At 45.2% G+C, this 25,078-nt stretch overlaps 1 protein-coding gene across 1 annotated transcript in view; it reads left to right on the top strand.

The window, feature by feature from the left end:
• The first annotated feature begins 1,550 nt into the window (after positions 1-1,550).
• LOC145397453 (synaptic vesicle glycoprotein 2C-like) overlaps positions 1,551-25,078 on the top strand; it is an 82,174-nt gene continuing 58,646 nt past the window's right edge. Inside the window, exons 1-3 of the mRNA XM_080270518.1 lie at positions 1,551-1,674; positions 14,394-14,447; positions 15,940-16,101. Of these exons, the coding sequence (XP_080126644.1) occupies positions 1,551-1,674; positions 14,394-14,447; positions 15,940-16,101 (340 nt within the window). The remainder of the gene's footprint in view (positions 1,675-14,393; positions 14,448-15,939; positions 16,102-25,078) is intronic.

The raw sequence follows: 25,078 nt of genomic DNA, 5'->3' as shown, positions 1-25,078 counted from the left end.
TGAGGGTAAGGGAAGGCGATAGAAGAATATGAATTGTATATATGTTTAAGTCTTGGGGAAACACATATACCCTGTTGGTATACTTTAATGTAATTAATACTACTTTATTGAGGTGTATAATGTGCATGGTAGAGTTGTAATTACTTCTACCCATGTATAAATCCTAAAGTATCTGAGGAACAGCACCTCTATATTATGCTGACCCAGGGCCACTCCCAGCGGGGAAGCCAGCCATCTACAGCAGAACACTCTTAACACTCAAACGGGAGGGATTTACTACTCTTAAGTCTCTCTGTATTGCAGTTGTATCTTTCTGTGGTGAATAGAGATAAAACACAATCTGCTCAAGTTTATGTTTACCTGCACACGCTACCTACCATTCCTTCAACAGGATCTACACCGATATTCCCACCATCTCCTGTGTGTGAGAGAGACATTGGTGAAGAGTGTCAGTCGGAAGTACTTTGACCAGGTGGAACATTACATCATTGATAACCTGCTTGGAACAGTGCAGTTACGCCTAAACTGATACATAATATTGGTGATCAGCTGTGGGGTTCCAAACAGTGATACCTATTGGTGTTCAGTGCGGGATACGAAAAGGTGCCAAAAGGATTTAGTGTAGAAACCCTTGGAAAACCGCTCATTGATCCTACAGGTGAATACAGAAATGCTACTTTCAATTTTGCAACAGGACTAATTGCGGAGTGAGATAAAGTGGGAGCAGAAAATATCTGAGTAGTGACTTGTTCTCTCTTATCTCTACCTGTACTAGATATCTCTACCTTCAAGCGCGAACTGACAGTTATCTCACTCGTGTTCGAGGCCAGTGTTGTGAGGGGTGGTATCGTCTAGACACATCTGGCAACTATGGGCCGCGGAGGCTGGAGTGAGGCAGGGCGAGTGTGTGGGCTGTGTGGCACAGTGCGGCGTCCCGCAGTCACCTGAGGACCAGCGCGGGGAGAGGATCGTCGTGTGGTTGGAGAGAAAAAACCTGGCGGAGTGTGTGGAGTTGCAGTATCTACCTGGACTTCAGCATTCATCTGACACTTAGGTAGTGTACATGCATAGTACCACAGACATACATTCTTTAAGCAACACACACTAGTTATGTGATGTGTGTAAAAATAAAGGTTTCTTAGTTTCCCCTGAGTAGATATAATTTTTGTATATCTTTCAGTGTTTCATTCTCTATTACTAAACTCCATAACTATCCTATGTGTGTCAGTTGCACTTCCCGTGACTGGGAAGGGAAAAAATTCTGACAAGGTTAGATGGATACATTGAAGAAGTGGGGATGAAAATTAAGGGGTGATTCAGATAAACCATCCATGAAAGAAGGAGAGTCTAGTGAATTAGACTCAGAATTTTGTGAGTGGATTGAGACATTGGATAAGAGTATTCAAACCCTACATGATATGAGTGAGGGACATCTTGGGGGTGAAAGTAGTCAGAACACTTCTGGGAAACCAGATAGGGACTTGAACACTTTGCATTTGTGTTCTGGTCATATTTATTCAACAGTTCCTGAACATCAAATTACCTCCGAAATGGCCACTAGTCTCGCTGAAGGTACATCTAGTGCAGAAGAGACTGAGGACAATCAGGAACTGGCTACAACAGTACCCTTGGCCTCTCAACCGGATACTCAAAGTCCACTAATCTCTGATAGAAGTAACCACTCACATACCCACTTACACTTCAGGCATGTTCAATACACCATTAACCTTTGGACAGCAAGGACAAGACCATTTATTTGCTAATGTTCTTTATGATAATCCATGGGGCATGAATCCTAACAGTATTAGCATGCAAACCCAGGATGTTTGTGCTAATCCATGGGACATGAATACTAACAGTATTGGCATGCAAACCCAGGATCCTTGTGCTAATCCATGGGGCATGAATACTACCAGTATTGGCATGCAAACCCAGGATCTTTATGCTAATCCATGGGGTATGAATACTAACAGTATTAGCATGCAAACCCAGGATCCTTATGCTAATCCATGGGGCATGAATACTAACAGTATTGGCATACAAACTCAGGTGAATCTTCCTCTTGCAAGGCATGAACCTAATATGGCAACCACTTATCTTAACCAGGCCAAGGCTAAAAAGCCAAAGATACAAAGATGGTGTGTTATCCATGGGCAGTGTCCTCATTCTTCGGACTATTGCCCAATTGTTCTTGCCAATCGGGATAAACTGGGTAACGAAGCTAGTTCGGGGGAAGCTCAGGGCCGCACGCAGAAGTAACACGAAGGATATTACAATCCACCGATGCGTGTGTGGCAGCTATTAAAAAGGTGCATTTGCTGTCGATTCCTTGGATCATAGGGAAAGGCCAGGTGTCTTTCATAGTGGACACTGGGGCATGTGAAAATATTATTTCTAGTAAAGCGCTGGAGAGGCTCAAACATTTTTGATGCCTTAAACCAATTGGACGTTGTCAGCACCTGATGTCATTTTGACAGGTGTGACAGGAGTAAAATGAAGATCATAAGCCAGGTGCTGTTGACACTGAGCACAGATAAACGATCTCCTGTATTATGTGCTACATTTTATGTGGTTGAGTATTTCCCTCTGCCAGATGATGGGTTATTGGGCCTTGAATCCATGGAGGAGTATAACGTGATTATACACCCTCAGAGACATTCCATTTCGTTTAATGAGAAGGAGTTTGTAGGCCTTATTCCCTCAGCAACAAAAGCTGGAACAGGCATCCAACAAGGAGCCGTTCAACCAGTTGTGACCCCGACAAATGAAGCGTCAAGGGAGTCCCCAGATGAACACGAAACAGAGGGTATGGATTGGAAGCAGGTCAGGGCTATAGTGAGTGGAACTCACCACTTACCCAGTCGAACTGTCTGCAAAATTCCTGTCCAAGTACCTGATGTGTCGGGGGGAACTGATGTGGCATGCTTACCAGAGACCATAAAAAAGGCATTGTCACTGGAGTCCACCCGGAGTAGTGTCAGGCCAGACCAGAAGACGCCCCTCTTCATCGCAAATATGAGTGGTGGCGCAGTTAAGCTCAGAGATGGTTGTTATGTAGGCGACTTGATGTGCTATGGTGCCCCTGTAAAGGAAGTCAACAACATACCGGTGATCTCTTCCGTAGTCACATTACAAACGACTCAGTCGGAACCTACACGTCTTGGGAGAGGAAAGCTGCTAGACCAATACATGAAGGTAACAGATAATGTTGCCCATATAATATGGTTGCTAGCATTTCTTAAAGAATTTTCTGATGTAGTGGCATTTCCAGGAGAACCGCTGGGTAGAATGGACAAGGTGAAGCATCATATTGGGTTGTGCCCTGGTACAAATCCAATATATGTGCCTACATACCGTCTACCACACAGCCAACAGAAAGCAGTGGAAGAGGAAGTTGAGAAGATGCTTCATGATGAAGTCATTCAGCTTTCTTCCTCACTCTGGAATGCACCACTCTTTCTGGTGCCTAAAAAGGACTGTGGTGTGAGACCTGTTGTAGATTTTTGGCAAGTGAACAAGGTAACTGTACCAGATCATTATCCAATTCTGCATCTCAGAGACTTACTGCAGTCCTTGGGTAAGGGAAATACCGTGCTCACCTGCCTGGATCAAGCGTCAGGGTATTGGCAGGTGGAGCTGACCAAAGGGTCGCGTCCCATCACTGCTTAGCATTCACTGTGGGCACTTTGAATTTTTCCAGATACCTTTTGGACTGAGTAATGCTCCTTTGACATTTCAGAGGATGATAAATCAGTTGTTTGGTGAAATGAAGGGGCAGGACGTCCTGGCGTATCTAGATGACTTAACAAGTGTGAGCAAGGACATGGAAACTCATTTTAGTAAGTTAAAACGAGTGATGGAAACCTTAAGATATGTGGGTCTGAAAATCAAGCTATCGAAGTGCGAATTTCTAAAGTAAAATGTTAGATTTCTAGGGCACTTAGTTGATGGCGATGGCATCAAGGCTCTTCTTGATAAGGTTACAGCCATGGTAAATTTCCCTACACCCAAGTCCAAGGATGACGTTCGCTCATTTCTTGGGCTCATTGGTTTCTACGGGAACTTTGTCCACAATTATGTTGCTATCGCATCACCATTGACGACGCTACTTAAGAAGGATGCTGCATGGCAATGGGGACCATCAGAAGGGAAAAGCTTCAACGACCTCAAGAAAGCATGATAGAGGCAGCCGTGTTAGCATTTCCTGATTATACATAATCTTTTTACCAGTGCACGGACGCCTCAGGTTCGGGACTGGGAGTGGTGTTATAGCAAAACGATAAGGAAGGTGGTAGCTCAATCGGTAGAGAGGTGGCCTGCAGTCCTACCGCACCCAGGTTCAAAGCCCGACTGGGGCAGGGAACAGTTTGATGATTTGAATTTCATAAAAATCAGACTTTACCGATCTACCAGAAGACCCGCCGACATGTTGTAAAAATACCCCCACTAATACCAATACACCAGTCTTGTATGAGACAGCCCTAGCATGTATTCATTATGGACGGTGGGTGTTAGCGCCGAAATGGTGACATGTAGAGGTGTATGTATGTAGGAGGACTACCAGGCCTTGAGTGCAGGCTGTGAAGCCTATGCCCAGTTGGACACATAAAAAAAAAAAAATGCACACCATTGCTTATGCCAGTAGGGCACTAAGACCCCCAGAAAAGAATTATTTGGCGACACATTTGGAGACATTAGCACTCATGTGGGCGTTAGGACATTTCCGGGATATCATCTTCGGCTACCGGATAATTGTTTTAACTGACCATGCACCCATACGCGACTTGTTTAACCCGCCACGTGCCAGTGCCGTTTTAAAATGGTCTGACAAAATGGCACGGCCGGTGCCAGTGCCGTTTTAAAACAGCCTGACATAATGCTGTGGCCAGTGCCAGTGCCATTTTATAACAATCTAAAATAAATAAAACTTCACTGTGACCGCATTTTTCAAGATTCGCAGGTAAAAATTGGCAGGCATGTAAGGTAATTGTTCCTCTACCATCCCCCAGGCAGTCAAGGCCATACACTCACTCGCTCCCCCCTTCATGCTCGCTCTACCTCACTCTGGCTGTGTGCCTCACCCAGTGCTGTACATAGTGAAGGCATTTTGTAAATATTTTCATGTAAGTTTAAGTTGTAAATATTTTCTTGTAAGTGTAAGGACTATATGGTAAAGTCAAGTTATAAATACCTTCTTGTAAGTGCCAGGACTGTATGTAATGAAGTCAGGTTGTACCTATCTTCAAGTATGTGTAAGATAATGCATTCACAGTGAGAAAGACATGCAAATTGTGATAGATGCTGAAGTAATAAGTGATCAGAAAAGTGTACTGAACATTGCTATACCTTCCTAGCATAAATACCTGAGTATACCTTACACAGAAAACGGCTTTCTCTCACGTATGTGGTGAGCGTGAGAGAGTGGCTATACTGTACCTGTACATGAGTATCCAGGACTCGATAAAACTGATTTCCGAGCCTCAGTAAGCATTTTAATGGCGAAATTCGTTGTTTCAACATCAAAATCTATCATTTTAGCCAAAAAAGGTCAAAAAATGGCCGGAACTAGGGTGACCCAGAGGGCTAAAAATAGCCGGCACGCGGCGGGTTAAGGGGAAGAACTTGCACGGTAAGGTCGAGCATTGGTTCAGCAAGGCAATGGAGTTTGATCCAGAGGTCAGATATTTGCCAGGCCAACAAAATGTCGTTGCCGATGCGCTGAGTAGAAACATTACTGCTGCCATATCTGAGGATATCCCTCTTTCTGGGTATTCCCCAGACATGGTAAAAGCGGAACAATGTAAGGATACAATGTGGTCTCAAGTCATCTATGCCTTGGAGTCTGGCGACAAGTCTTGTCTACCTGAACTTCTGGTACCGATGACTCACTTCCATCTTCAATGGGGTCTTTTGTAAAAGAAACCCCCAGGGAAGGAGACCGTGTATCAGTTGGTTGTTCCTGTTACACTACAGCAAGCCATGTTACAGTTGGTTCATGAAGTAACTCAAGCGGGTCATCCTGGACACGACAGATGCATACGTAAGGCAAGAAAGAAATAATATTGGCCGACCATGAGGAAGGACATAGAAGCCCACGTTAGTCAATGTGTCAAGTGCCCAGAAATGCAAGGAACGACCGGACCTCTGACTCCCATTTTGGAGTATCCTCTACCGGAAAAAACTTGGGGTACAGTCTTCAGTGATCTCTCAGCATTGCCAAAGAGCCATCAGGGCTTAAGCAGTGGACCATTTTTCGCGATTCACTGTTTTAGCACCTTTACAGATGAAAACTGCAGAGGAGGTGGCGGATGCTTTTGTAACCTCAGTGATTTGTCCATACTCTACACCCAAGGTATAGCTTAGGGGTTAGAGGAAATCTGTCGTACGTATGGAGTAAGGCAAGTCTATATTAAGCCTTACAGTCCCAAGAGCAATGGCCTTGTAGAAAGGACAAACAGGAAAATACTGGAAGTCTTCAGACCAGCAATCAACTCATTGGAGGCAAGACTGGTTACCACACTTAGCGGCGGCCATCAACTCCTCAGATAATTCTTCAACTGGAAAGTCTCCTCATTACATCCTCTGTGGGGAAGAGAAAGTGTTACCCTACAATTTGCTAGCAGGACCTCCTACGCCAGTGTATAATCAAGAGGATTATCCAGCTTGCAAAGTTCTAACGCATACATAGTGAAGTATGGAAAAGATTAAAAGCCTCAAGAGCAGAGATGATGGTGAAACAATACAAAGGTAGTCAAGAAAAGATGCTGGAGCTAGGCCAGAAGGTTATGATCCATAACCCTGAGAGAACTTCCAAGCTCAGACCTAAGTTCCGCAGACCATACACCATTGTGGAATGAGTGCATGGACATACTTATAGAATAAGGGATGATGCTAATGGAATTCAGGAGATAGTACAGGCTGACAGGATCAAACCAGTAAGTCAAGAGCTAGGCCTAACTAACCAATCATCTGATGTGTTGTCCCCTCAGTCTTTGTTGCAGTTTATGTCGTCGTCCGTACATGTCCCTAACCAAGAGTACCGCAGCAAGCTACAATCCCACAGCAAGAGCGATTAAGGGATTATCTTCTCTTGCAGATAATGTGGCGGCTGTGGCTTGTACTCCTCTCGCATTGCTTGGGGTGGACTTGTGAAACGACGTCGGACACGGACATGACTGTGTTGATGCCAGGAGCGCTGAAGAGCCCATTTGGAGAAGTCGAGGTGGTAGAGGTTGCAGTGTGCATCTACTCTCCAATGGAAGGATATCTCCTAGCTCCAGATACTGTTAACCCCTTAACCGCGGGGCGTCACTTTCGTGATGCTCGGCAACAATGGATCATACCGCGGGGTGTCACTTTTGTGATTCTGTGTTATTTTGAATTATCCCGGGCTCTCAAGTGGTGGCTTGTATCATCTATCAGTACTGCCAATGTCCAGCACTAGTCAGCACTCCAAATCTCATCTTTACAGTACTCCCATCCACTGTTGACAATTTAGCGATTTTACCCCCTTCGTGACTCCCCTCCCTACCTGCCCTCCATTTCCCTGTCCTCTCACCTCCCACGCCGCGCTGCGCTATGCAAATTTCCCCCGGATTTTTCCACAGATTTTATCCATTGAAATAAGCCCTATGCCCTATACTTATACAAAATAATATATACCAAAAAAAAAAAACAGGTAAGTGATAGTGTTATACACCAGGAATTGGCTAATTATCACCTGACAACACCTCACGTGCATTCATTCACTACATTACCACGGTAATTTCCCCTTTGAAGTATGCCTTGTAATCGATGTCTGTAATAAAAATATATATCAGAAAGGAAGGGAGAAGCCTAAGTGACATTTACATTCACCTGGAACTACCTATTTCTTTAGTATTGCCAAGATTTTCTACCTATAAAAAATTAGCATGTAAGTTAGCAGCAGTCAGCCTAAGTGTCATTGTCAACCCTTCCCTTCTCAGATAAGCCGTGGCATTTAGTTCCTTGTCCTCTGCTGTAGTGAAACGATGTCACACTCGCACCCCGCCATTCCTGCCACTTCTGCGCCCATTGCAAAGGGCCCCGTGACCTCTACCCCTAAGAAAAGCAGGAAAGACCTTAGTGACTCTGCAGTGGCACGTGAACTGGCAGAATTGTCCATGGTTATGATGGACAGTGACTTTGACGATTCGGGTGAATCATGTTATGAGCCGGGTGAGGTTATCGTGCCAGAAACAGCTACAACGAGTGCTTCAGTGTCAGAATTAGTGTCTAGCTCCAAGGGAAAGGAGCCTTTAGTGCAGCAAGAACAGGAATTTGGGAAGGGAGTGAAAAGGCGGCGTGTTAGCCCCATAACAATGCCCCCACATGACCCAGCCCGCCATGAGTCACGAGTGCATTCACCTCCCCGTTCCCCAAGCCCCACTTCACTCATTTCTTCATCATCGTCGGCTGAGTTATCTCCAGAGTCTTCGTCGTCGGAGTCACCACCAGCATCAACAGTGAAGGCAGGCCGTAGAGGTAGAGGTAAATCAAGGAGAGTGAAAAGTAGTGTAGCTAGTAGGGTAAGGGCTGCTAGTGCTGTACGGCAACCTTGGGTCAGTGCAAGTGACCTTGACCGAGATAAATCTGCCTCACAGCCAACCTCCACCACCACCACCACCACCCGCCCTACACCACCACGACAGGGAATCCTGGACGCCTTCGCGTGGACGGAAGGGTCAGATTTTGTGCCTGAAAATTTAGCATTTGATGAGAGCTCCTCAGGAGTTCAGCTTGCCTTCACTATTGACGAAAATGCTGAGTGTGTGGACTACCTTTTGGCCTTCCTAGATGACGAAGTCATGCAGCACATATGTGATTAGACCAACTGGTATGAATCACAACGTGCTGCAAGTGGTACAGGTGCAGCCAAGCTGCAACAGTGGTCCATGCTGGGAGTGCAGGAGCTGTATGTGTTCTTTGCCCTCATGCTTCTCATGCCACACTCCAAGAAGCATGAGTTGGAAGAATACTGGTCCATGGACCCCTTACTACCCTCACCCACCTTCAATAAGTACATGGCCAGAGATTGCTTCCGGAAAATCGTGGGAAACCTGCACTTTGCCGACAATGATGTACCTTCCCAAACCGACCCACTCTGGAAGATCCGGAAGATTCTGAGCAGAATGAAGGATAAGTTTATGTCATTCTTCCACCCCTTTCAGAAGGTTGTCATTGACGAATCCTTGGTTTTGTTCAGAGGACGTCTTCGGTTTGTTCAGTACATTCCAAGCAAACGCCATGGCTTTGGAATTAAGTTCTTTGTACTGTGCGACTGTAAGACGGGGTACATCCTTGACTTCGTCATATATTCAGCCAGCACTGTCGATCTGGATAAAACACACCCCCTTGGCTTCTCAGGCTGTGTAGTGAAAGTGCTCCCAGAAAAGTATTTTGGTGGGAATCATGTGCTGTATACAGACAACTACTCTACAGCACCGAAACTTGCCAAATACCGTTCTGAGGACGGCATTGGCTCCTGCGGCACTGTGAAAAGTAATCGTGCCCACTTCCCCAAATTCCCAGAGGCAGGAACCTCGCAGCGAGGAGACGTGCACCTACGCAAGTCTGAGAAGATGCTGGCAATACGGTGGCATGACAAGAGAGTCGTGCACATGCTCACCACCGTACATAAGGGGGAGATGAGAGACAGTGGGAAGGTCGACCGTAGGACAGGCGAACCTGTGATGAAACCTGATGCTGTGTTGGACTATAAAATCAACATGCGGCTGGTGGACAAGTCTGACATGATGATTGGTGAGATCGACTGCCTCAGGAAGAATACTAGGTGGTACAGGAAAGTTTTTCTGCATCTCATAGATATGACGATGCTGAACGCCTTCATCCTGTACGAGATGAAGGTCAAGCCACCCAAATCCTTCTCCCTGAGGTTGTTCGCCAGGACTTGTGTCCAGCAGCTGCTGGAAAGATATGGTAGGGTGACAGCAGCAACTCCAAGGCGCCATCCAGTAACACTTCCCGACCGACTTGAGCAGAGGGCGTATATGGATCGGCACGGACTTGAGCTTATGCCTGCCACAGGGAAAAGGAAGGCTGCGATTCGCAGGTGTCAGGTATATGCACATACTACCCGCCGCACACCTGAGCACAAACGCACCTCTTGGCAGTGTGCTGAGTGCCAGATTCCCCTCTGTGTTACCTGCTTCTTCGATTACCACAGCCAGAAGCAGTTCTAACAGTGCAAGTGTGAAAGCAGAATAATTTGGAAATAATGTGTAAATAACGTGTAAATAATGTGTAAATAGCAGGTGAAAGCAATGGATGTTCAGTACATATGATTGAACAGTGTATTATAGTTTTATCTTACTGAAAGTGACAGGGAATAACATAGTGTAAGTAAAATAGAAGGGTAACTATTGAAAATAGAATAGAAAATGTAAATAGTAATGTAAGTAATTAGTAATATAAGAATATGAGTACAAATAATTTATGTTATAACAATGAAAGTGAATCCGTGGCTCTCTACGTATTTTACTGAATGAAAAATTGAATGCCTTCAGTGACAATAAACTAATATGACTGAAGGAAACTTATGGAGAAAGACTCCAGATATATATAAGTGTGATATAGTAATAGAAATATAAAGTGAGAGGGGTTTTATGAATAATAAATGACAGAGTACCAAGAGCGAACTAGCGCAAGTGCGACGATCAGACACGCTCGTAATTTCCATTGCTTTCACAGTGGGTTTTTTTTTGGAGTATGGATCCCAAACTACTTGAAAATCATAGAATAGTGTTTATAGTGTTTATATCTGGCTGTGGTAATCATATTACGGGTTGTCGGGAAGTGTACTTCGTTACCCTACTTCAGAGGTCTCCACAAGTCCTACGGTAACGACGAAGGCTCAACAAACATTCCAGGAGAAAGCTGAAGGTATGTGCCATAAGCATATATAATTTTAATATTCTAGGACTAATAACTGATTTTTGGCAAATATTTTTTGAGAGTCTGTCGGAGCCCGAATAACCCCGCGGGATACGCAAAACATTGGTAAACATGCCCGCGGTGTAAGGGTTAAAGAGGTCTCCAAGGGATTGCTTCACCTCAAACAGCAAGTGTTGCAAATAGGGAAGTCATTTAACTGGTACCCACAGTTGACGACCTCAGACAGTGAAGCTTTAGTACAAACCTTGCACGGTATAACCAAGCTTCAGACTGGGCATATAGACAGGCTCACAAACAGGCTCACTAAATTGCACGTCACTTTATCTAATGCAAATTCTGATCTTTCCAAGCATGTCCATGCACGTACTAAGAGAGGATTTGTGGATCTTCTAGGTATCCTGTCTCAAAAGCTCTTTGGTACAGCACTAGACAAGGACGTAGTGCAATTGGGCAGACAGATGCATGATTTGGCACTGGCAGCTAAGGCAAATAACAGGCTAATCGTACACACGTATGAACAGTTAGGTGATTTCACTAACAAAGCTAACGAGATAATTAAGACTACCAACCATCTCATAGGAGTTGTGAACAACATCCAAACCAACCTACCAACCCTGACTAACTTAGTGTTAATTGCTGAGTACTTACATGCTCTCAATGAGACAACCACTGCTTTAGAGTTGCATGCAGCCAATATGGTGGAAGGCTTAATCGATACAAGTTTGAATAGGGTTAATGCTTCGTTGCTTCCTACTCACATTCTAATCAGTGCTCTTGACATAGCTATGGTGAAGCATAGATTCATGCCACTTTTTGGTATGAGTCAACTGGAATATTATTACCCATTGTTAGAGGCCCAGTTGACCCATGACGGCATCCTGATATTGGTACCTATGAGGAATGTTGTAACAAACCATGCATGGCAGTTCATTCTTTTCCCTTTTACTACTACTAACAATACACTTGTCATTCTGAATGAGGGATCAGAGGTGCTAGTTGTCTCTGATGACAACGGATATATAGCAGAAACGACTGTGGATGAATTTGAGAAGTGTAAGGCCTCATTTCTTAATCTCCATGTATGTTCTGCTTTACATTTTGTCTTCATACCGTCAAAGGTAGATGAGTGTAAGATGGCCTTGTTGGACACTAACATTTCTTCTACACCACAAAGTTGCACTTTCCAACCCATTCAGTTGAAGTCAGTTTTCTATGCTCATGTACACTGGGTCACAAAAGTATTGGTGCACAGAGGGTCCGATGCCTACCGGGAGCATTTGATCAACTACTGATGGTTACCAACCTCTCATTGTGTAGTAACAATGTCTGTTTAAATAAAAATAACAGTTGCTATATGTTTGCAAGAGGATATTGCTAGTTGGCGATATATAACACCTCCCGACATCAGGGCTACCAACATGTGGTAGGTTGGACACTAATATTTCAGTGACTTTCGTTCTGTGTTCTAAAATGTTTCATGCATATTGTGCACTGATACTTTTGTGGCCCAGTGTACATGCGAAGCAGTACTTCTTCTATCCTGAGACAGAGGACAAAACATTGACATGTGCCACAAAACCAGTTCCTTACAATAAAGGATTACTATGTTGCACCCGATTTTTGTGAGTTGCACAGTAAAGAGATAGCAATTCTACCTAACAAGCAACATCTAGCCTTGTCGGTGAACTTCTCGTCCCAGTTACGACCCTTTCTACCTTCATTCAATGTTTTCCAGTTGGATGTGAATAGGCTGTCTCATGTGTTAAAGAGCTTACAGTTCTTCTCCTACCTGAACAAAACTGATTTGGAACCATATGTACTGTCCTATCTCCTTTCATACCTTTCTCCTTCCTATTTTGGTCCTGACGTTGGTCTTCTACTTCTTGTGGTCTTGTCCTGTGTCTGTGTTTGGGGCTACTATCTAAAGAGCCGAGTGAGAAACCCACTAAAATCAAGGGTCCGTACTCACGGATCACAAGTGGACTTGCCTGAATAGTTAGCTACCCTATACATTGGTTAGGCTACACAGTAGTTAGGAAAACAATGTCGACGGGGACGTCGAAAAGGCGTGGCCGAGCAATGTTCTGGTGCCGGACATCGTTTCCATGATGAGTTGCAGTCTCACACTATTTTTACAAATTACATACAAAGGTGTTTATACATAATTAAAAAGTGTGTAATATAGTGTGAAGATAATCAACCAAACACCATCTTACTGTAAAGTGTGGCATGGGAAAGGATGAGCGTCCAGACTTGCAAAGCCAGCATTTTCTGTTATAAACAACAAGGGTAAGGGAAGGCAATAGAAGAATATGAATTGCATATACATTTAAGTCTTGGGGAAACACATATACCCTGTTGGTATACCTTAATGTAATTAATACTACTTTATTGAGGTGTATAATGTGCATGGCAGAGTTGTAATTACTTCTGCTCACGTATAAATCCCAAAATATCTGAGGAACGGCACCTCTACATTATGCTGACCCAGGGCCACTCCCTGTAGGGAAGCCGGCCATCTATAGCAGAACACTCTTATCACTCAAACGGGAGAGACGTACTACTCTGAAGTCTCTGTGTGTCGCAACTGTATCTTTCTGTGGCGAATAAAGAGAGATAAAACACAATCTGCTCAAATTTCTGTTCACCTGCACACGCTACCTACCATTCCTTCAACAGGATCTACACCGATATTTCTATCATCTTCTGTGTGTAAGAAAGACATTGGTGGAGTGTGTCAGTTTGAAGTGACTTCGACCAGGCGGAACATTATATCATTGATAATCTGCTTGGAACAGTGCAGTCACGCCTAAGCTGATACATAATATTGGTGATCAGCTGTGGGGTTCCAACCAGATGATACATGATCTTGATCTCTTATTGTTGTCAAAGTGCCTCATCCATACCCATTTCTCTCGACTTTTACCAGATATTGTGTAAATTGTGTCAAAAATTTAAGTTAACCTTACTGTGTGGTCTTGATCTTTGACCTATTCACAAAAGCAATAGGTCAACCTTTGGGAAAATCCTCAGTCGTTCCACAAAGTTTGGGCCATATCGGATCAAAGCATTTTGCCTTTTTGTACACACACACACACACACACACACACACACACACACACACACACACACACACACACACCGAGAAAAGTAGTACTCCAGATTGTAAAAACTACGTCACCGGACTGAAAGAGTTTAGCGTCATTTTATGGCATCACATTAACCTTTCCGTGTGATGACGTCCTTTTAGTTTGTTCCTGCAACATCCACACGATTTTAGTCAGTCTGAGAGATTACTCGTGTCTGAGTCAACAATGAAATTTTTCCCCTTACCTCATCCTTATTTTAGGTATTTATTTATTTTTTGATCACTAGAAGATTTCAGCTTAAGAAAGTCTCTCTTCCTGATGCGATTAGACACTAAATAAAGACATCTAATTATTTTTTTTTCCCTTCAGAAAGCGATGACGGAGGCAAGAGTGTGGAGTATGATGACGCCCTTTGTGCCACGGGTGAGTACTGTACTAGCAGGGCTCTAATGGTGAAACAGCATTGAACTAGCAGCGCTCTGATGGTGAAACACTACTGTACTAGCAACGCTCTAATGGTGAAACAGTACTGTACTAACAGGAAGCTAATGGTGAAAAAGTACTGTACTAGCAGGGCTGTAATGGTGAAACAGTACTGTACTAGCAGCGCTCTAATGGTGAAACTACTGTACTAGCAGCACTCTAATGGTGAAACAGTACTATAGTAGCAGCGCTCTAATGGTGAAACTACTGTACTAGCATGGTTGTAATGGCGAATGAGCTCCGTACTACTATAGCATGGTTCTAATGTTAAGTGCCATAGTAGCAGGGCTCTTGTAGTGAGTACCAAACTAGCAGGCTTTTAATGGTAATTGAGCACCGCATTGGCATGGCTCTAATGGTGGGTGAATAATCAAATTTTTCCGTTGTCAAACGTACCTTCTGTGAAAATGTTCAGACATGTCTCCACAGCTAGATGAGTCTGGCTCAAATCTGCATTGCCCAGAGTCAGTAGGTAAAAGTTCGAGAGGGTTTAAAGAAACGTCCTTGTAGTCTTGGCTGGGACTAATGCATTAATGTTGGTGAGGGTCCTGTTTTTGCTGTTGCCTTGCTTGTGGTCAGTACATCATTGTCGTGAACGTTCATACCTGCTTCTGTGTTGCCTTGCCTGAGGTCAATGCATCAAAGTCTGTGGGCGTCTAGTCCATGTCTGTGTTGTCTTGACCGGATGGTGACAGGAGGAGTGGTGAGAAACAAAGATCCTTCCTCATTACTATTAAACGATCTCACTTCCTGTTAGACAACTTTTCCATCACACAGTGACTGCCTTCCTTATTATTCTTGGTATTGCTGTTGTTGCGGCCTCGTGCTGACCTGGACCTGAATTTGTGAACTGCAGGCTCAAGCTACTCTTCTACTGCAGTCCACCATTCTCCTGTCAGAGGAGGGTGGGAGGGAGTAGAGGGACATTCGTTTAACCAGGCAACAGAGCTGCCTGGTTATGTCGGTACTCCCACATGAAGGCGTCCCTATCGAGCACCCTTTAGCTATTATGTAACCCTGAGATATTCAAATGCCAGCCTGTTTGTAAGCATCCAGTGAAAAGTCTACCAAGGCGAATATTGATGAACAGAAAAGCCCTCTTCATTGCCCTTGTTCGAGAGAATCGCCACGATACGTTGATGATAACGGTCGCAGCATGATTATCGTGTGAACTTAATACGGAGATATCACTGTTATCTCGGTGAGATGATAATAACCGCACTTGTATTATCGTCACATGATGATAATAGTCGTCTCGTATTTTTTTCACCACACATCAGTAATTATCACTCTAGTTTGATAATCAGTGACGATAAATATGCACTTTGAGTGGTGTCTCAGCCTAGAAAAATATACTCAAGTTACTAACCAAAGTGTACAGGAACTCAGTCTCTAGCGCTATATATATCATACTCTGGCTCTTTCTTTACAGGTTACGGCCTATATCATTATATTCTGGTCACCACTGGGGGTTTAGCATGCGCGAGTAATGCCATTGAGCTGTTGTGTGTGTCCATCCTGATGCCGGCAGCAGAATGTGACCTGCATATGACCTCCGCAGAAAAGGGATGGCTCTCTTCAGCGGTCTTCCTCGGTAAGAATATTATTCAGAAAATTATAAGTTGTTGAATGCCGTGAAGTGTATGTATGAGAGTGCTAAGGCTGCAGTGTGTGTGGACAGCGAAGTGAGTGAATTCTTCTATTTGAAGTTGGATTGAAACAGAGATCTGTCATGTCTCTATGGTTGTTCAATCTGTATATGGATGGGTTATAAAAGAGATACAAGGTAGGGCAGTGGATGCTGGCGAGGTCCTAAAGAGAGAGGGCAGTGTGTGGAAACTCCCTGTAATGTTGTTTGCAGATGATACTGTGTTGTTAAGTGAAGACGAAGAGGAGCTGCACGGCTTGATGAATGAGTTTGGAAGAAACAGAACCTAAAGTGAATGTAGGGAAGAGTAAAGTTATGGTATTAGAGACAAATGAAGTCACTGAATGTACAATTGTGGACAGATGACTCGAGGACACCCACTCCACCATCCAGCCATGCTAGGGTGCACATTTCACCTGGCAACAGTGATGTAGCCGAGTCCTGGATCTACATTCAGGGGTCCAGTTTGCTTTCGCTTCGAAACAAACTTCTCTACATTTCAAGCCCCGACTGGTTTTCACTAAATTATGTATCATAATAAGCTATAAATATTAAGTGCAACTATGCGTTATGACATGTTATGTAAAACAAAACCAGAGGGTTTTAAGGTGTAATGCTCAAAAATAAATTGCTACTGAAGAAACGCTGCTACGTCTCCCAGGACAAAGGGAATACGATATTTTGGAAGTGACTATTGGGGCATTCCCAGTCCAGCTCTCGCCCCAGGCAGACGTCTCCATGCCTGACGAACGAGCTACTGTTTCTACTCCTGCTCATGCCTATGACCCATTGAGGGGGGCATCCAGCAGTAGTTCCAAGCCGCCGGGAGCCATGAAGTCTGGGTACAGATTCATCAAGCATCGGGACACTGGTGCTGATGTTTTTGTACACAGTCTCGGGATCGTTGCACAGAATCCCCGGCACTTTCGGCGAAGGTGAGACAGTGGAGTTTCGTTTTCATCAGTCTCCGAAGGGTCCTGAGGCCAGGGATGTCACTGGGCCAGGGGATGCTGTGCAGGGCTCTGCCCATGCACGGCAGTGCTCTGCGGCCCAGAGACGCTGGCCTCGCGGTCCTGGTTGTTCTGGGGAGATGAATCTCCTTTTTTCAATGTGCGTTGCAACGGCACAGGCTTTTAGTGGGGATGACAAGGCTGTTTTGCACATTCTCCTTCCTCAAATTTTTTAGGAGAACGGGCTACCTAGCCTTGCCATCCCCCGGAGCTTTGCTGGCAATGCACGTTTAGCCCTTCATCAGGAGCATCATCCCCGGCGGCCACAGCCACAGCCGCAGCCATGGCCACGTCCACCTCAGCCTCGCAGTACACCGCGGAAAAGGCTGCGACTAGATGGTCTCCTCAACAGGGCGACTGGCTCGACTGGCTCCACGATCACCGACCCAGCTCTGATCATGGATATGGAATAGGAAATTATCACCACCACTGCTGAGGTCCATCCCCTGCTGCCCGCAGCTGAGGGGGAAAGGGCTGCCTCACCCGTTCCATCCATTCTTTTGGATGTTCAGGGCCCTTCCTTCCCGGTTTCTCCATCTGCTGCTGAGGGTGCAGGCCTCACTCCTGCTCCCGTGCCTCTACCCCTACACCTGAGGCTGTCCCTGATCCTTTGCCTCTGCTCCCTGAGCTCGTAACGATCTTGCCTCCCTATCTTGCAGAGTCAGCTGCCGTTGATCCTGCAGCTGCTCTTGAGTTCCTCGCTGCCGAAGTCGAACGTGACTTGTTCAAGGTCGTAGATCAGATGAAGGAGGCCACTAATCTTGGCTGTCCATCTCGCCTACGTAACTCGGGGGATTTAGAAATCTACGAGGATCTAGATCGGGACTCTGACTATGCCGATCTTGACGATTTGGATGAGGTGACTTGAGTGACTTCCATCGTGCTCTAGTCATTGCAGCTTGTGACCTTGCCCTCTGCCTCCTTTACGCTCGTCTTTCTCTGTCTTGCGCCTCCTGTTTTTTTTTTTTTTTGCCTGTTGTCTTTTTAGCTCTGCTTTTCTCTGACGGGCTTTCTGTTTGCCCGTGCCCCACCACGTCATGGGGTAAATATCAACAAACAAAAAAGTGACTATTGGCTGGCATCAAGTCGCTATGGAGTATCTTTACAGTGTCAAAGGAAAATCTGTACACTGCTTGTCACAGTTGTTAGAAAAGGACTCCTCATGCCTAAGTCAGTCCCACTCCCCTGTCTGTAGCAGTGCAACCTCATAAAAGTGACCCCAGCCCCCCCCCCCTCTGACGTTCCAGCATCACCTCCAGCCACCCTCCTTGTAACAGCTGATAAGGGCGATAACCTTATATTTGTCACTTTAGATAAGTACGAGCAATATGCGCAAATTAGACTTATCAGGAATGACTAATGAACTCAGTAATAGTGTGGCACGACCATAACAAGCCACTCCATAAGCCAGTTCTTGACGCCTATTATACACATAATTAACCGTAAAAAGTTATTTAAATGAAGCATGACAGCAAATATTTCATATTATTTCTTAATACAATATGTATAGTTTTTAAGAACTACTATATTCAGACGAGAGTAAGCCAGTCTGAGTCAGACACGTAAAGAACTGTCTCGAAACGGCAGCACGCTGGACCCCTGAGTGCAGATCCACGACGATACTCACCGTGGCCAGGTGAAATGTGCACCACAGCACGATGGGGTTATGGAGCGGGTGGCTTCGAGTCATCTGTCCGCAATTGTACTGTACAATGAGGTTAGATGAGGAGGAAATGCAAAATGTGCGTGCGTTTAAGTACTTGGGTAGTGTGATGAGTAAGGATGGAAGTTTAGAGGGTGAAGTGCTTGAATGGGTACAACAAGGAAGAAAGGTTGCTGGTTCTTTGAAAGCAGTGATAAGAAACAAGGAAGTGGGCATGAAAGTGAAAATGTTACTTCATGACAGTATTGTGATACCAACTCTAACGTATGGAAGTAAAGCTTGGACCTTGTTGGAGGGACGTAAGTCAAGAGCGGAAGCAGTAGAAATGAATTACTTGAGAGGAGCATGTGGAGTTACATGGAGAGACAAACTGACAAATGAGGAAGTGAAGAAGCGTTGTGGTGTGGTCGTGGAGGTGATAGGAAGCGTTAGGAGAAACACATTGAGGTGGTTTGGCCATGTGAAGATGATGGAGAGCGAGAGACTGACGAGAAGAGTATATGTGAGTGCCAGGGAGGGGGAGGCCAAGGATGAGATGGAGGGATGGAGTGGAGAGGTATATGAGAGAGGGAGGTGTGAGATGGGAGCAAGGCAGTGAAATGGCTGGGGACAGGGCGACATGGTGGCGATATGTTTGTGGCCATCCCATAAGGGATTAAGGCGCCTGGCAATATATAGATGAATAGACAGAAAATTATGATACTACTGTATATCCTGTTCTCTCTAACTTGGCCTAAAATTGCCATATCCCCGTTTTCAACACCGAGTTATGAAAAGGGATTAAAACTGGAATGTGATGCTAATCATGAAGAGGTGTCATGAAATGGATGTAGACTGCAAAATAGCGAAATTCTGGGCCAAGTCAACGCAGAACAGTACCGGTAGTAGTGTAGTACTTACAGATTGTTTTCCTGGTTACGGGTTCGAATTCAGTCTTGTGTAATGGGATGTATAAAAACCTGGATTACCTGGAAGGAAAGTGGTGTACAGCCATTAGCGAAAGTTCGACGACTTCCCTGTTGGCTATGGCAGTGGAAGGTGTTATAATTATGAATTATTTTTAAGAGAAACGACAAGAATCTCGCAACAAAAAACTGTGAGAAGGAACGATACTCTCTGCTGTTTTGGGAGGAATGAGAAATGTGGAAGGCAGGATATAATGATGGCCAGGAGTGTCGGCGAACATTTACTCATACCTAATCCTTTCTTGGTTCAGTGGTAACGTCACGCCTTTCGACCGTGCAAGGCCCGATTTCGTATCCCGGTCTGGAATATGATTAATTTGCTATGTGACCTACGAGTATACTAATTGACTTCAGAGATTGCGTAACACATCTTCCTGAGCGATTTATTCACGAAAATCCAAGCCAATATGCTCTTCTATGTTACTGGCGCAACCTATGCCACCATTAAAGCATGCAGAAGTGTTATGGAGTAATAAGCAAAACAAACAGCTAAGGAACAGGCACCGCGAAGTCTCCTGTGCCGCTAACACTATGGCCCTGAGTGTCTTCCAGCCATTACACTGGTTGACTTCAGTGTGGGATGTGAGGTGAAGCTTGGTTGACTGTATGTCTCAGATGTTGGTGTTTTGAGTGTTTAACTGTTTAAGTTTTAGTGTAAGACAGAGATTTGTTTTTTTATGTTTCTAGATGTTATAGTACTTAGATTATCATTAGGTGTTGATTGCATTTTAGTCTTAAAAAAAAAAAACGGTAATGAAAAGAACGTAAAGATTTAAAATACAGATACACTAAAAAAAAAAGGGGGGGGGGGGAACGCTACGCTGTTGGAACCCTCCACTTGACCAAGCACATACCAGTCCCCCCCGCCTCCATGCACACCTAGCCAAGATTATAATTGCCCTCACCCGCCCCCCATCTTTCTTTTAAAGTGGCCGTAAGAAGAACGCCTTGAGGACACAACCTGGGCCCTTCAGATTCCTTACGCTGGTTGCTTTGAAATCTGGATTTTATTTTTCACTTTTTTCATTTAAAAAAAAAAAACTACTTAAGACACAGCATTCTACATATCAAAAGGCACCAGTTCACTATAAGACACATAACTGTGAATTTTTTGTTTTACTCTATTGTGCATACATTCTGAGCTGTGGCCCACGAACGAAATCTCTACACCCGGCCAGCCGCCCTGCCGCCCAGCTCTAAGGACACACAAAAATTGATCCCAGTGATAACAATACCCTCCTCTGACTTTGTCAGGCGGAGGGAGAAAAAAAAAAAAAAAAAACTTCCTGGGTGAGCTGGCAACGTTCTTGTTTTCACAGCCTGGGGATGGGCTGTACAGCAGGTGTCGGTTCACAGCATCCTCTATGGTGACGGCCAGTGCTGTGCTGTAATATGTGTGTGTGTTCGAAACTGACCAAATTAATTACTAAGGTAGTGTAGTAGTAGTAGTAGCAGTAGTAGTAGTTGTAGTAGTAGTAGCAGTAGTAGTAGTAGTAGTAGCAGTAGTACAAACAGCAGTAGCTGGAAGTAGTTAGTACTAACAATAATAGTAGCAGCAGTAGCAGCAGTAGTAGTAGCAGTAGCAGTAGTAGTAGTAGCAGTAGCAGTAGTAGTAGTAGTTGTAGTAGTAGTAGTAGTAGTAGTAGTAGTTGTAGTAGTAGTAGTAGTAGTAGTAGTAGTAGTTGGTGGTGGTGTTTTTGTTCTTGTTGTTGTAAACTTATGTCCATTTGGAGTAGAATCTAGTGAACTGCTGGCTGCTTTGCATAGTGTAACTGGGTGTACAAATGCCCACACTGACTGACAGGTAAATTGGGTGGCGTACCTCTCTTGTCTCACTGATAACATACGCGCCTTTACACAGTGCGAGTGGTGCTGGAGAGGGACGCCTTCCCGTGATGGTACCGGTATCCCCAGTTTATTTCGCTACCCGATTATACTCGTACAAACGTCCTTCATCTCCCTCCCTGTACCCCTGAAAGGAGGATGGTGAGCTGCAGGAGGAGGGTACTTCAGCCTGCAGTTCACAGGGTTCATATTCACATGTGCCTGTAGCTGCAGCTGCTACTACTACTACTACTATTATTGCTACTACTACTACTACTACAAAAAGTAGTAATAATAATAATAATTATGCTAGGTGTTTAAGGGGCGGCTTCCTGTCCCTAGAATGCCTAAAGAGCAGCTGGGTTCCCTTTCTAGACCGGAGCTTAGACAAACAAGAGAGGGCCAGGGCATAAAAACATAGGGCAACAAGCTTACACGTATATTGACAAACTCAACTGATGTGGAACGAGTAGACAATCCGATACAATTTCGTAGACAACAATCAATACATATGCTGGCATTAATGAGTCTAGTATCGTGCAGGATACAGTATATACAGGAGTCTAAGTCTGGGGTCTGAGGGGGAAAAGGCACTATTACACTGTTCTTAGTGGTGAGGCACTGTCGTGAGGCGTTCACTGCTCTGGCACTGAGCTTACAAGCTGAATACTGGGGTGGGAGTTACTGACTTGCACAAGGGAGGGGAATAGTTACAAGTGTCGTTACAAGGGGCAAGGGTAATATCACTGTAGGTAATATTCACTGTCTGTGTTTCTGGGTGCTAGAGTCTTATTTGGCCCTACTGCCCCTGGAACTCACTACAGCTTCTGTTCCTTTCTTATTCACTTGCCGTGGTCTTTTCTGGCCTCACAGTATTTACTGTAAATTCACTTTTCACTGATCTTTTCTGGCCTCACTGTATCTACTATAAACTCACTCTTACACTCTCAGTGCCAATGCCACTGTTCACCATAAGTTCACTGTCTTTTTAGGCACACTTGGTTTCACTGGGAGAAGGGAAAGTCCAGGGCTCACAACTCTCGGCCCGGGGTGGGCGGAGGCCCTGTGGGAGTCCTTTCGTCCTGCAGCCACGGGACCACTCTCAGGAGCATCGTCTCTCTGCTGGGGCTCGGGCTGTGGGTGGCAAAAGGCCCCTCGCTGTCGGGGCTGGGTACTGGGATCTGGCCTTTAGGACTGGGGCTGAACAGGCGTTGGAGATGCTCATTCAAGCGCCTGGTGGAGGACGGGCGTCGTCTTCCTCGGGGTGGGGAGTTGGCCCTCCCCAGGGTCCGGGGGATATCCTCGGAGGGCTGCCAGCTGCGGTCTTCTGCTGGGGGTGCCGCTATCAGGGCTGGGCTGCAGCGTCTCTCTCGGCCGGAGTCCGTCAGGCAGGCGTTCTCTTCCTGCGGGCGGAGGGAGAACAAAACCAGGGACAGTACTGGGCCACTTCACCAACCCTCCGAGTGGTGGTCCTCCTCCTGGAAGTTGCCTCGGTCTGGGTGGAAGGCATGTAACCTCTGCTCCTGCCAGAGGGCAGGACTGAGCACAGCTTACCGTGTCATTGCGGGGTCACAGGGGGCGAGAGACTTTGGTGACTCTCCCCGGCGTGGCTATCGGCCATCGCTAGGATCCCTTGGGCAACAGACGGAGGGTGGCTATACGCCATCCCTTCGCTGTCGGCGCTGCTATCGGCCGTCCCACAAGGAGGGCACCGTGTAGGAGAGCAGCAGCTATAGGCTATCTCCTCCCTATGGGCGCGGCTATCGGCCGTCGCTGGTGGCGTGCCCTCCGAGGCAACTGCAGAAGGGAGGGGATGTATCTGTCTCTCCCCAGTGTGGCTGTTGGCCATTGCTGGTTTCTGTAAGGGATGTGAGCAGCACTGGGCGGAGCGGCAATAGGCCATCTTCTAACTGATGGTCTGGCTATAGGCCATGACCTTTTTTGTGAGTGACTATAGGCCATCTCTGGTGCCTGGCTATAGGCCGTGGCCCTTTCTTTTGGTTAGCAACTACAGGCCATCTCTGGTGCCCAGCTATAGGCCATGGTCCTTTCTTTTGGTGAGTGGCTATAGGCCGTCTCTTGTACCTTGCTATAGGCTGTGGCCCTTTCTTTTGGTGAGTGGGTATTGTACATCTCTTTAAAAACTGAGCAGCTATCGGCCATCTCAGGTGCCCAGCTATAGGCCATGGTTAGGGTGCTGCTCTGAACTGTTAGGCCAGTTCCCGAAAGGTAGTACACTTTGACTAAGGTGGTGGCGGGGGGCGAGTTCCGGGGAATAGGGGCGCGCAGCCCAGGTGAACTTATGGCTATGTTGCCTGGGCGCAATCTGCGCGCCGTTCAGCCCTCCATGTCCTCCTCCTGGGGCTGTGGTGGCGGCTAGTGTTGTTACTACCGGCATTTTAATAATAATACTAATAATAATAATAATAACAACAACAACAATAATACTCACCATAACAACAACAACAATAATACTCACCATAACAATAACAACAACAACAACAACAGCAAAAATAATAATAATAATAATAATAAAATAATAATAATAATAACGATAACAACAACAACAACAACAACAACAACAATAATAATAATAATAATAATAATAGTAATAACGATAACGATAACAATAACAACAACAATAATAATTATAATAATAATAATAATAATATAATAAATTGTGCTAGGCAGGGGCGCTCACCATCCACTCACTCGATATTGTGCTGCTCTTGAGTACCTGTCGTTTCCTCTCTTCCTTCTTTCCTCCTCTGTTTTTATTTTTCCGTTCCTCTTTCCTCTTCCTTCTGTATTCGGGTGATTCTACACTGAGTGACAAGCCAAATGGTTTCCTGTGCACCAGGAAACCTTTTACTGCTCTGAGTGGAAACCATATAACCAAATTATGGCGCCTGGTGGTTTAGTGGGTAGTCATAGCACCCCAGTTGGATTGAGCCTGGGCAAGTTTATATCCAAGGGGTGGTTGAGGTTTATTGCTCACGTAATGCCACTCAGGGATGAGTAAGGCTGGTCACTCATCATAAATGTCATGACCAACTTGCCTAGACCCAAGCTCCTAGGCTCCTCATGCGGCAACACTGGATTACATAATGAATGAATGAATAATAATACACAGTGTATGACTGAGATGGAACCCGGTCAGGAAGGGTGATGACTGATATATGCACTGTATTTTGTGATGTTTGTCTAATTCAGTAAACAGATATATAAACATTCGGTGGGCTTACATACATTCTACCTGTTCCTTTCATTATGCTCTTCTAGTCACTCAAAGGATGAATTTTAAATCGTTATCTTGTGTTTTGTTGGCGTACGCGCGAGTCTGTGTGTGTGTGTGTGTGTGTGTGTGTGTGTGTGTGTGTGTGTGTGTGTGTGTGTGTGTGTGTGTGTGTGTGTTCTTACCTAATTGTATCTTTACAGGAATGAGTCAAGCTCGTACTGTC

Source organism: Coenobita brevimanus, chromosome 5 (genome assembly GCF_032717465.1).
Source record: "Coenobita brevimanus isolate Jiangsu-jjx chromosome 5, ASM3271746v2, whole genome shotgun sequence".
Classification (NCBI taxonomy): Eukaryota; Metazoa; Arthropoda; class Malacostraca; order Decapoda; family Coenobitidae; genus Coenobita; species Coenobita brevimanus.
The sequence above is the reverse complement of the archived record's forward strand: the minus strand, read 5'-3'. Positions and strand labels throughout refer to the sequence as shown.